The sequence below is a fragment of the Hemiscyllium ocellatum genome (genome assembly GCF_020745735.1).
Source record: "Hemiscyllium ocellatum isolate sHemOce1 chromosome 27 unlocalized genomic scaffold, sHemOce1.pat.X.cur. SUPER_27_unloc_38, whole genome shotgun sequence".
Lineage (NCBI taxonomy): Eukaryota > Metazoa > Chordata > Chondrichthyes > Orectolobiformes > Hemiscylliidae > Hemiscyllium > Hemiscyllium ocellatum.
In genome coordinates, this window is record NW_026867507.1 from 207,987 (window position 1) to 221,043 (window position 13,057).

Below are 13,057 nucleotides of genomic sequence, written 5' to 3' on the forward strand. Positions count from 1 at the left end.
GTGCAGGCTCTTCTCATCTTCAAGTTGGATAAAAGGCTGGTACAACAGCGAGGGCTGAAGGGTCTGAACTGTGCTGTATTGTTCTATGTTCTCGCTCCAGAACGATGCAGCAGCAGTATTGGAAGAACAAAATTGCATCAAACCCCTTGACACTTCCAGAGATGGGCACTGTCGATGGAAACTCAGTTAAATTCTGCAGGCAATCAGGTGATAGCCAGGGTGGCGGCGGTGCGGGGGAGCGGGGGAGGCAACAATCGGGGAAAAGGGTTTGAAACATTTTTTTATAAAACGCATGGACAATGAAAGGACGGGTCTCCTTTTTGTTAACCCTGATTTGGTTTGAGTTTTAGCGAGCAGTCTGTCTGAAGCTACTGGGGCAAGAAAGGTTCCCTGATTCAACAAATGTTTCTGGCTGACTGTTTCTCACTTACAATTCCTGAAGAAGGGCTTATGCCCGAAACGTCGAATCTCCTGTTCCTTGGATGCTGCCTGACCTGCTCCGCTTTTCCAGCAACACATTTTCAGCTCTCTCACTAATGTCTCTCCTGTAAGAACCTGTGTTTGAACTGACCGTTCTTTTTTGCTGTAGGGGTGTGTTTATGAGAATGCTTCAGGAAATCTGAACAGCTCCTTTTTAAGTTGCGGGGAGGTTGTGACGGTCGGGTTTATAAATGGATGCTATTCTAAATTCTGTTTTCTTTTGCTTGTGTTTTCATGCAGAGGGTGGTGTATGGATGTAGTGAGCTGCCAAAAGAAGTAGTGGATGCTGGGACAGTGGCAATATGCAAAACCCTTGGGCGGCATGGTGGCTCAGTGGTTAGCACTGCTGCCTCACAGCACTAGGGTTCCCACGTTCGATTCCAGCCTCTGGCAACTGTGTGTGGAGTTTGCACATTCTCCCCATGTCTGCACGGGTTTCCTCCGACAGTCCAAAGATGTGCAGGTTCGGAGAAATTGGCCATGTTAAGTTGCCTGTAGTGTTAGGGTGGGTTACTCTTCGGAGGGTCGGTGAGAACTTGTTGGGCCGCAGGGCCTGTTTCCACGCTGTAGGGAATCTCATCAATAGGCACCTGGATGGGTGTATGAACAGGAAGGGTTTAGAGGGGTACAAGCCAAGTGCTGGCAAACGGGACGCGATTAATTTCGGATATCTGGTCAGCATGAATGAGTTGGACCAAAGGGTCAGTTTCCAGCACTTGGCCTATATCCCCCTCAACCATTCCTATTCATGTCCCCATCCAGATGCCAATTAAAAGCTGTCATTGTACCAGCCTCCACCACTTCTGGCAGCTCATTCCATACATGCATCACCCTCTGTATGAAAAGGTTGCCCTTTAGGTCCCATTTAAATCTTTCCCCTCTCACCATAAACCCTCTGGTTCTGGACTGTGCAACCTCCAGGGAGATTATTTACCCTATCCATACCCCTCATGATTTTATAAGCCCATATAAGGTCACCCCTCAACCTCTGACACTCCAGGGAAAACAGCCCCAGTCTACTCAACCTCTCGGCAACATCCTCGTAAATCATTTCTGGTAGAGAAGTCAATGATTTGGGTTAATACCTGAAACACTGACTTCACTGCTGGTGCTGCCTGGCTTGCTGTGTTCTCCCAGCCTCCTGCTTGCCTACTCTGGATTCCAGCATCTGCAGTTTATTTTTGTCTCTAACGAACGGCAGAGCAGACTCGATGGGCTGAATGGCCTAACTTCTGCTCCAATGGCCTTGCAGGCTTAGGTTTGTGCAGATTGTTTCAGTGGGAACGTGCAGTCCTGGGCTCAACGAGCAGCAGCGCCCAATGGATCAAAGTTCATGGAATCACAGAATCCCTACAGTGTGGACACAGGCCCTTCAGCCCAACAAGTTCAAACTGACACTCTGAAGAGTAACCCACCCAAACCCATTTCCCTACCCTATTACTTGACATTTCCCCTGACTAATACACCACACCTACACATCCCTGAACACTGGGAAAATTTAGCATCGCCAATCCATCCTACCTGCACACCTTTGGACTGTGGGAGGAAACCGGAACACCCAGAGAAAACCCACACAGGCACAGGAGGAGAATGTGCAAACTCCACACAGATAGTTGCCCCAATAGTGGAATCAAAGCTGAGTCCCTGGCACTGGGAGGCAATGCTACTCACCACTGAGCCACTGTGGGAGTGGGTGCAGTCCAACAGAAAACAAAACAAGCCCACCAACTCTCCCACTATCAGACTGGGCAGGAGGTTCAGTCCTGGGGGTGACCCACAGCAGCCTCACTGGCAGAATCCGATTGTTGGGAGCACTGGTGCCCCCGCTGGTGCCTCTGCAAGTTGCAGGACTGGGTGAAGGCCTTCCCACACACAGGGCAGCTGAAGGGCCGCTCGCCGGTGTGAACCCGCTGGTGCTTCAGTAAGTCAGAGGAATTGCTGAAGGCCTTTGCGCACTCAGGACAAGTGAATGGCCTCTCCCCGGAGTGGACCCGCCGGTGGATCACCACGTGGGAGAAATTGCTGAAGGCCTTACCACACTCGGGGCAACTGAAGGGCCTCTCCCTGGTGTGGACCCACCGGTGGGTCAGCAGGTTGGAGGCATGGGTGAAGGCCTTCCCACACTCAGGGCAGCTGAAAGGCCTCTCCCCAGTGTGGACCCGCCGGTGGGTCAGCAGGGCAGAGGAATCGCTGAACCCCTTCCCGCACTCTGGGCAAGTGAATGGCCTCTCCCCTGTGTGGACACTCTGGTGCCTCAGCAGGGAAAAGGCCTGGGTGAAGGCCTTCCCACACTTGGGGCAGCTGAAGGGCTTCTCCCCTGTGTGGACCCTCTGGTGGGTCAGCAAGGCGGAGGAACTGCTGAACCCCTTCCCACACTCTGGGCAGGCGAACGGTCTCTCCCTGGTGTGGACACGCTGGTGCTTCAGTAGGTCAGAGGAATTGCTGAAGGCCTTCCCGCACTCGGAGCAGCTGAAGGGCCTCTCCCCTGTGTGGACCCGTTGGTGCCTCAGCAGGGTGTAGGAACTGCTGAATCCCTTCCCACACTCAGGGCAGGAGAATGGCCTGACCCCAGTGTGACTGCGCCGATGAGCATCCAGGACAGACAGGACATGGAAGCCTTTCCCACAGTCGCCACACTTCCAAGATTTCTCCACGGAGCGGGATTCCTCGGGTTTCTCCATGGCTGAAGCTTCAGCGGTACACAAACACATGTACAGTCCCTCCCCACCGTGAATTCCTCTTTCCAGGCTGGATAACTGTTTTAGGTTCCACACTCAGTGCGCTGTAACAGTAGGATCTCTCATTCCGTCCCACCGATGCTGAAAACGTACTGAAACAGGGACCAAAAAACTTTGCTCCTTCTCACAGAATCTTAGTCAAAACTCGTTACAGGCCCAAAGGACTGAACGACTGTCAGACATTGACGTGAAATTGAGGACAGCAGACGCTGGAGAGTCAGAGTCAAAAAGCGTGGAAAAGCACAGCAGGTCAGGCAGCATCTGAGGAGCAGGAGAGTCGGTGTTTTGGGCATAAGCCCTTCATCTGTTGATTTTTAAACTTCAGTTTTCAGATCAAATACTCTGTAAAAAGAGATTACAAAAGTCATCATTGTCACTGAGACGGTCTATAGCCTTAAAACTTGTCTTTAAACATTTAGACTAAATGTAATGCTGAATTATAGAACACATTTATTGCACTAGAAAATAGACAGACAGCAAGGCTCAGAAAAGGGGGAATCTTAAAGAATGCAAAAGACAGGGACACCTGGACTTACCAAGTGCTGTAAGACAATTAAGAATGTTTGCCTTAGCATTGGTGAATCTGTATGAACAGGACACCAAGTGATAACATTCACAGCCGTCCCCTTGTGAAATTAATGAGAGTGTTTGATTCTGACCCTGAAACGAAACTTGGTACTATCAAAAGCTTTGTAATTAACGGTCAGTTGCTGTCAGTTATAATGGATTCTTATACCCCTTGCAAACAGGGCAGTCACAGAGAAAATAAATCTTTGCTGTTACAAAACCCTGACCTGAGAGTTCAAAAGGACACCAGTTTTGTGCTGAGGCTGTTGAATCCAGTAGAAAATTAACTCTTAGTGCTTAGCTGCTATGGATTGAATTTAATTGCGCTTCGAGACTTTTTGGTGCTTTTGAGTAGCCAATTCTGGTTCTGAAATGCAAACTCTGTAAAAGGAAATATTGATAAAGCTTTAACTTACTTGCTGTTTTTCCAGACCTTACAGACTGCCTCACTGTCAATTCTAACTAATCAGATCTTATGTCTTACTTGAATTTCAATCACAAACTTGAAAAGAAGGCATGTTTCATTCGAAGACGAATGAATCAGTTTAAATGAAACCTCACGGTAACATCTCAGCCTCAGGGACAGAATGATTTAGGGCTTAAAAAGCAGGAGTCTGCTCCCAGCTTAGAAATTTATTCTAGGTTGAATATTGAAGAGATTCTTGCACAATGTGTCGGGAAGCCATTTTATGATTGAACATTTGCCCTCCTTACTAAGAAGCTGTTTTATAAAACAACTGTATCTGACATGTGAGCTGTGCGAGGTTACCTTGTGAACTCTCCAATTAGCTGAGACTGGTACCTCTTCATGAGAGGAGTTTATCTCGCTCGCAGGCGCCTAACTCAGCTGTTTTTCCCACCTGACGAATGGCTTCGGGCCTGTAGGAGTGATTAGTCAAGCTTCACAGATCTGTCAATGAGCTTTTCTTCCTTATGAATTATTGTCTTTCACTGTTATCTGTCTAATTAAGAACATGCAATTCCTTTTTCAAATTTTTGTAGAAAGGAAGCCACTTTGTATCAATACATTGGAGTCGCCTGCTGGGCATCTGGACAGCTGGTAACCTACTCTCTTAGATTATTAGAACCTAGTTAGTGTAGTTTATAGGTATCAATGTTATGTTGTCACAGTGATGCTATTAGTGAATAAAGGGGATAACTAAAATTATACTAAACTGTCCATAACAGGTTTTTATTCCAGACTTCCAAACAGTATGATTTCCGGGACGAACCAAGAGAGAGGCTTTACAGATCTGAGTCCACAAGGGATTCCGTGGGCGGTCTCAAATCTTCACTTTGACATCAGTCCAGGGTAGAAATTCACAACAAGCAATTCTTTTTCTGCAGAACAAATCTTTTCTTTTGTTATTCCACAAAATTGAAAGCACCATCCCACTCTCTTCCCCCCCCCCCCCCCCCCATCCATTCTCACTCCACTCTAATTCTCCTGAAGGGTGCTAATTCAGGATCTTACAGGGCCAAAAAAGTAAAAACATCTCTTTAGAATAACTCTACCTGAAAGTTAACATCTTTCACAACATTGGGATACTGCTCAGTGTGAGCAGATCTGATTTTGGGAAGCAAAGAAAAACTATAAATTCAGGATAAACCTGCAATACAGCGTCTTTAGAAACGACCAGGCACGGGGTCAAGGCATTGACACCAACACCAGAGAGAAACTAAACATACAGACATGGCAAACCATCAGTCTTTAATCTTTCAGAATGGGTTGTAAGTATCATTAATATGTAAATCTCAGAACTTCTTACAAATCACCTTCTCGAGATAACTTAAGGTTTGTAACGAAAGGTGACATCTCAGCTCAGACAATGCATTAAAGGTATGAGGTCACAGTCAGTCTGTATCCCAATTTTGAATCTGACAGGTTCTGTTTCCAAAGTGAAATTTACAAAATATTATATGCATGTACTGCCTGCATTGACTGCCAGCAGATTGCGCATTTTTTGAACAAAATCAAATTTTTGGATCAGAAATTGGCTAGCTGAAAGAAGACAGAGGGTGGTGGTTGATGGGAAATATTCATCCTGGAGTTCAGTTCCTAGTGAGGTACCACAAGGATCTGTTTTGGGTCCACTGCTCTTCGTCACTTTATAAATGACCTGGATGAGGGCATAGAAGGTGGGTTCGTAAATTCGCGGATGATACTAAAGTCAGTAGAGTTGTGGATACTGACTAACGATGTTGCCAGTTACAGAGGGACATAGATAAGCTGCAGAGCTGGGCTGAGAGTTGGAGTTTAATGTGGAAAAGTGTGAGGTGATTCACTTTGGAAAGAGCAACAGGAATGCAGAGTACTGGGCTAATGGTCAGATTCTTGGTAGTGTAGATGAGCAGAGAGATCTCTGTTTCCAAGTACGTAGATCCTTGAAAGTTACCCAGGTTGATAGGGCTGTTAAGAAGGCATACGGTGTGTTAGCTTTTGTTGGTAGAGGGATTGAGTTTAGAAACCATGAGATCATGCTGCAGCTGTCCAAAACTCTGGTGCGGCCAGATTTGGAGTATTGCGTACAGTTCTGGTCACCGCATTATAGAAAGGATGTGGAAGCTTTGGGAAAGGTTCAGAGGAGATTTACTAGGATGTTACCTGGTATGGAGGGAAGGTATTAGGAGGAAAGGCTGAGGGGCGTGCGGCTGTTTTCTTTAGGGAGCAGGTTGAAAGATGACTTAAGTGAGACAGAAGATAATCAGAGAGTTAGATAGGCTGGACAGTGAATGCCTTTTTCCTTGGGTGGCAATGGCTAGCAGGAGGGGATATAACTTTAAATTGAGGGGTGATAGATATCGGACAGATGATCAGAGGTAGTTTCTTTACTCAGAGTAATAGAGGTGTGGAACGTACTGCCTGCAATAGTAGTAGACTCGCCAACTTTAAGGGCATTTAAATGGTCATTGGATAGGCATATGAACGAGAATGGAATAGTGTCGGTTAGATGAGCTTCAGATTGGTCCCACAGGTCGATGCAATATTGAAGGCCAAAGGGTCTGCACTGTGCTGTAATGTTCTATGTATCTCTAAATATAATTCTGCAAATACAAATTCACCCTATACACTTGTATGCATGTGTGCGTGCATGAGAGAAAGCAAATGTCGATGTCTATGCTGTTTGTCTCTGTCTATTTTGATAACAAATGCTTTATTTCTGTAAATGTTGTTATAAATCAGCGTTGGGTACTAATAGTTAGATGTAAGGGAGAGAGAATTCCTCAAGTTAGGTACCATAAGAATCCAATCCATCTGAAACTGCAGATGTTTGGACTGTGGGAGGAAACCGGAGCACCCAGAGGTAACCCGCGCAGACAGAAGGGGGAGAACATACCAAAATTCACACAGACAGTCACGAGAAGATGGAATCAAATCGCTTCTAACAATTCTCCCACACCTGCAAAACCCTGAACACTGTGGGTAATTTAGCAGGGCCAATTCACCCTAACCTGGGCAAAGATAAAAATCACATGACACCAGTCCAACAGGTTTATTTGGAAGCACTAGCTTTTGGAGCGCTGCTCCTTCATCAGGCGGTTGTGGAGTATAAGATCATAAGACACTGAGTTTACAGCAAAACACTACAGAGTCATGCCACTGAAATTATACATTGAAGCACCCTGGATTGTAAAGTCTTTCATCCTTTAGAATGAGTTGCTGGTGTCATTAATATGTAAATCCCAGAACTTCTGATAAGACACCTACTCGAGATAACTTAAGGTTTTATTAGAAAAGATGACAACTCAACTCAGACAATGCATTAAAGGTGTGAGGCCAGAGTCTGTCTGTATCCCAGTTTTTGAGTCAGACTGATTCTATTTCCAAAGTGGAATTTATAAAATATTCTATGTATTGTCTGCCTGCAGATTGTGCATTTTGCTCAAAAAATGCACAATGTATCTGCAAATACAAATTCACCCCATAGACCTGGGTGTGTGTGTGTGTGTGTGTGTGTGTGTGTGTCGCGCACATGAGAGAGAGAAAAAGTCTCGTTCCATACTGTATTGCACAACAGATGCTTTATTTCTGTTGATGTAAATATTGTTATAAATCACAGCTGGGTACAAATACTTAGATGTAAGGGAGAGAGAATTCCTCAATTAGGGCACTATAAGAATCCTGGCAGACCCCTATTTCTAGTTTACTTGCCAATGAACAGACACAAGCACCTATTTAATTCTAATTTTTCGCCTTTTCTGTTATATTTTCTGGTATGATGATATTCTGTGTGTGGATGATCTACAGGCTGGGAGATTGTAGGTTGGACTTTGATTGAGTGAATGATTTATTGTTCCAGAAGGTGTCAAAGGAGGTTAAAGCTTCAGCAGAAATGAAGCACAGCTGAGAACAGACAACTGTGTGGGAACAGGAAGATCAACCAAGGACAAAGAAACCAGGACCTGAAATCCGAGCTGACACAAGACTGCCCTGTGGTCAGTGCTTTGATTAGCAGTGTCACCACTCTACCTTTACCTAGCTTCCCATTCGACTTGAATGCCACATCTCCCCTCAATATTTAGGATCCACTCCTTGTCACCCTGAAGCTATGTCTCTGTAAGGAGTCTCAGATCATAATTATTCTCTTCAATGTGAGTAGTCAATTCATTCATTTTTGTTACGTTGCAGCGCTATTACGACACGGGTAACCCCCTCTGCTAAATTAAACCAGCAGTATAGAGATAATTCACCCCATGCAGTAATATGTTAACGTTCGAGAGGCAAAGAACTATCCCAAAGGTAAATATTTAAAGTGAAAATTTAACAACTTTACTCTTTACGTCCAACAGAGAATTTTAAAACTCACAAAAATGCCCGGTTTTATAGTCCAAACATCGGATCATTTTATTGGTGTTAATATTATCAAAATACTTAATTCAAACTTGATTGGACTTTGGTATTTTGGGGCAAAATTTAAACAGATTGGCCAAATTTAAATTTGTTTGTGCCTCATGGCAACCCAGTTGCTCTATTTGTGTTGACCAAATATTACATTCCCATCTTGTTTAGAACACTTTGTTCTGCTCGATTTGTTAACTCTCTTCAAGGTACAGTACCTCTACCCCTTCATAACAAGCACACAGTCAGATACTGACCTTTTAGTTTTATTGTTTGTAATGTTTTGAATCCAGTTTTAATTGCTGGTACGTTTATTCTCCTTGTTCCTTTCTATTGTTCTCTGATGTCCATTTTCCACATCACTACAATGCTTATCCACCTTGATTTGGATTGGCCTTACTAAATTGCCCATAGTGCCCAGGGATGTACAGGTTAGGTGGCTTAGCCAATGGGAAAGGCAGGGTTATAGTTTTGTCATAATAGAAGCAGGAGTAGGCCATTTGGCCTGTTGAGCTGCTTCACCATTTATTAAAATCGTGGCTGATCTATCCATCATCTCAGCTCTTCTTACTTGCATTATCCCGACTACCCTTGATTCCCTGATGGGTGGGGGCAGGAGCAGGATGCTCTCTGGAGGGGTCAGAATGGACTTGATGGGCTGATTGGCCTGCTTCCACACTGTAGGACTTCTATGATTTACCGCAGTTGTGTTTGCCTCAGATCACAGCTCCCAGAATCTCCCACCTTCTGCAAATCAAAAGACAAGTCCCCCCCGCCCTCTTGTATGTATGTTATCTAAACATACGCTTAATCATTTCTAGTGAACACAGCCCACGCCTCCCGCTGCTGCCAGTAACCTTTACAATGCTGATGTAACAATGCCATTCCTGCAGTACTGTAAACTGTAAGGCTTCTAACAATACCAGTTACTCATTCACCGCTCCTGATGGACAGCATTGGAAACAAAACATCGAAGGCTGACAGAAATGAGCAGTTTAACTCAAAATTCCACCTAGCCCTTCACTGGGCACCCCAATCAGCACACTGTCCTTACTGCTGGTCAGCCTTAAAGCTCTTCACCCCCACAGTGCAATGAATTCCCACATTCCACCAAAATCCTAGAAGTACTCACGTACTCAGTTGCTGTCTCACCAATGAAATATTTCATTGTAACTTCTTCTGCTTCCAGTAAAGGCAAAACATCTTTGAAAGCTGCTCTGAAAGTCCACTCTTCACAACAACACTTCTGCTTTCACGCAAGATGATTAAAGTCATACAGCACAGAAACACAGCCTTCGGTCCAACTCATCCTTGCTGACCAGATATCCTAAACTCATCTAATCCCATTTGCCAGCATTTGGCCTGTATCCCTCTAAATCCTTCTTATTCACATACAACGTTTAAAAGGCATCTGGATGGGTAATTGTAGCAGCCTCCCCACTTCCTCTGGCAGCTCATTCCAAACATGCACTACTCCCTGTGTGAAAAAGTTGCCCCTCAGGTCCGTTTTAGATCTTTCCCCTTTCACGTGAAACCTATGCCCTCTAGGTTTGGAGTCACCTACCATGGGGAAAAGAGTTTGGTTGTCCAATCTATCCATACCCCTTATAAACTTCTTTAAGGCCACCCATCAGCCTCCAATGCTCCAGGGAAATTATCCCTGGCATATTCAGCATCTTCGTATCGCTCAAACCCTCCAACTCTGCCTACATCTTTGTAAAGCTTTTCTGAATCCTTTTAAGTTTCGCAACATTCTTCCAGAGGGCGGCAACTGGAATTGCACACAGTTTTCTAAAAGTGGCCTAACATGACCTCCCAACCCCTGTACTCAATGCTCTGACCAATAAAGGAAAGTGTACCAAATGCCTTCTTCACTATCCTGTCTCCCTGCAATTCCACTTTCAAGGAATTATGAACCTGCAAGGACACTTTGTTTAGCAACACTCCCCTTTAACTATGTAGGTCGTGCCCTGATTTGCCTTACAAAATGAAACACCTCACATTTATCTAAATTAAACTCATTCTGCCACTCCTTGGCCCATCAGCCCATCGATCAATTCTAATTTATATTGAACTTCGTTTCCTCTCTCATCCCCTAAAAGCTGAGAATCTCCATCCCACACACACTTCCTCCATTCTGACTTTGCTGAACCTAATTCCTGCTGTAACTCATCCTGAAGGGTGTGGTTCATCCTGATTAACAGACTCTCACTCGGGGAAGGTGGAGATCAAATTGAAACAGACAGAATTCTGACTGGCCTGGACAGAGTTCAGGGGAAGATGTTCCTATTGGTAGGAGAGTCTAGGACCTGAGGGCACAGCATCCGAGTAAAAGGAATATCTTTTAGAACAAAGATAAGGTGAAACATTTTCAGCCGGTGAGTGTTGAATATGTGGAATTCATTGCGACAGAAGGCTGTGGAGGCCAGGTCACGGAGTAGATTTCAGATGGAGATAGATGGTTCTTGAGTATCAAGGGGATCGAGGGTTACAGAGAGAAAGTGGGAGAATGGGATTGAGAAACTGATCAGCCAGAACCTAATAGTGGAGCAGCCCTGATGGGCTGAGAGGCCTAATTTCTGCTCCTGTGTTTTATGGTCTCTTGCTGTCCTGGACTAGGAGTGTGCAAATTGGGAGCAGGAATAGGCCATTTAGCCTGTCGGGTTTGCACCAGCATTGAACAGATCATAAGTAGATATGATCTAAAGGGTATAAACAAGGACTGCAGATGCTGGAAACCAGAGTCTAGATTAGAGTGGTGCTGGAAAAGCACAGCAGGTCAGGCAGCTCCTTGGATGCTGCCTGACCTGCCATGAATATACCTACATTCAGGTTAATAGGCTGGAATTTTTTCCACTGGAGCAGAGGAGGATTATAAAATCGTGGGGGGTATAGATGAGGTGAATGTCCAAAATCCTTTCTCTAGGCTGGGAGTTCAAGACTACGGAGCTAATTTTGAAAGAAAGAGAGGAGAAAGATTATAAAAGGACATGACGGTCTCCATTTATTCCGCCCCCAAGAGAGTGGTTTGTGTGTGGAATGAATTTCCAGACAAAGGGGTGGATGCAGATACAGTTAGAACATTTAAAAGACATTTGGATTAGTACATGAATGATGAAGTTGATTTTAAATAAATGTGAAGCACTGGATTTTGGAAAAGCAAATCAGAGCAGGACATATACACTTTATGGTAAGGTCCTGGGGCGTGTTGCTGAACAAAGAGACCTTGGAGTGCAGGTTCATAGTTCCTTGAAGGTATGCTTTCCTTTATCGGTTACAGCACTGAGTAAAGGAGTTGGGAGGTAGGTGAACCTCTAAGGGGAGCCTTTTCACACAGTAGTGTATATATGAAATGACCAGCCAGAGGAAGTGGTGGAGACTGGTATAATTACAGAATTTAAAAAGGCATTTGGATTGGTCTATAATAGAAGGGATATGGGCCCGGGGCTGGCAAATAGACTACATTAGAATAACTGGTAGGCATGGACAAATTGAACCAAAGGGTCTGTTTCTGTGCTGTACATCTCTATGATTCCAATATAAAAGATTCAGAGGGATATAGGTTTAACACAGGCAGGTGGGTCCAGTTTAGTTTGAGAACATAGTCAGCGTGGATTAGTTGGACTGAAGGGTCTGTTTCTGTAACTGATTTGTACTGGTCTTGCCTCCCCCATAACCATCACTTCTTTGTTGTTCGAAAATCAGATGAACTCAGCCTTGGATATATTCAGTTACTCCCAAACTGCAGGAAGGCGTCCCCACTTCTCAACTCAATTCCTCTTGCTAATATCCCACTTGCCTTGCTCACTACTTCCTGCACTTGTCTGACAACTTGCACTGACTGGATTAGAAGGACGCAGAGACTCCTTTGTACATCCACACATCATTTCTGATGCAAGGCTCGAGCCTGAAATGTCAATTCTCCTGTATTTTCCATTGAAAAAAGACCTGGACTAACTTTCCCAGAGTCTCTCCCCTCCCTGGATTCACTTCGTTTCCCTTCAGTTCCTGAATGGAAAAGGGGTTGAGAAAAGAGCGTGCTGTACTCACAGATGTTGGAGAGAGGAAGGAAGTTGCAGTCTGGGGTGAAGCTCAATCTTCATTCAGAGAGAGAGGAGCAGCAGCAGCAACTTCAGAAGTTCATGGTCCTACTTCCGCATCCAGACAATGGGTTTGCCGTGATTGGCAGGAGGACCAGTCGCCATCCGGTCCTCCAGAGCTTCTCATTGGTCAATCAAAACAAGATCACGGAGTGTTTCCGCCTTTTGCGTGAGTATGCGTAATGTTTTGCTGACACCGTGGAACATGCGCACTGGGTTGCTGACACCGAGTAGCATGCGCAGTACGGAGATGTTGGCATTACTGACAGATTTTCAAAGTTAAAATTCACACAATGCCAGGTTTTAGTCCAACAGGTTTATTTGGAATCACT

General features: G+C 44.9%; 1 protein-coding gene across 1 annotated transcript; it reads right to left on the minus strand.

Moving 5' to 3' along the window:
- Positions 1 to 1,920: 1,920 nt before the first annotated feature.
- LOC132808226 (gastrula zinc finger protein XlCGF7.1-like) lies at positions 1,921 to 12,781 on the minus strand. Its single transcript, XM_060822052.1, has 2 exons — positions 12,676 to 12,781; positions 1,921 to 3,560 (listed from the first exon to the last, which is right to left on the minus strand). The coding sequence occupies exon 2, from the start codon at positions 3,189 to 3,191 to the stop codon at positions 2,238 to 2,240; it is 954 nt and encodes a 317-aa protein (XP_060678035.1). The 5' UTR covers positions 3,192 to 3,560; positions 12,676 to 12,781; the 3' UTR covers positions 1,921 to 2,237.
- Between the last annotated feature and the right edge of the window lie 276 nt (positions 12,782 to 13,057).

Bases quoted from the DNA above. Each gene is read 5' to 3' on its own strand.
- LOC132808226 (XM_060822052.1), bottom strand. From the start codon at position 3,191: ATGTGTTTGTGTACCGCTGAAGCTTCAGCCATGGAGAAACCCGAGGAA.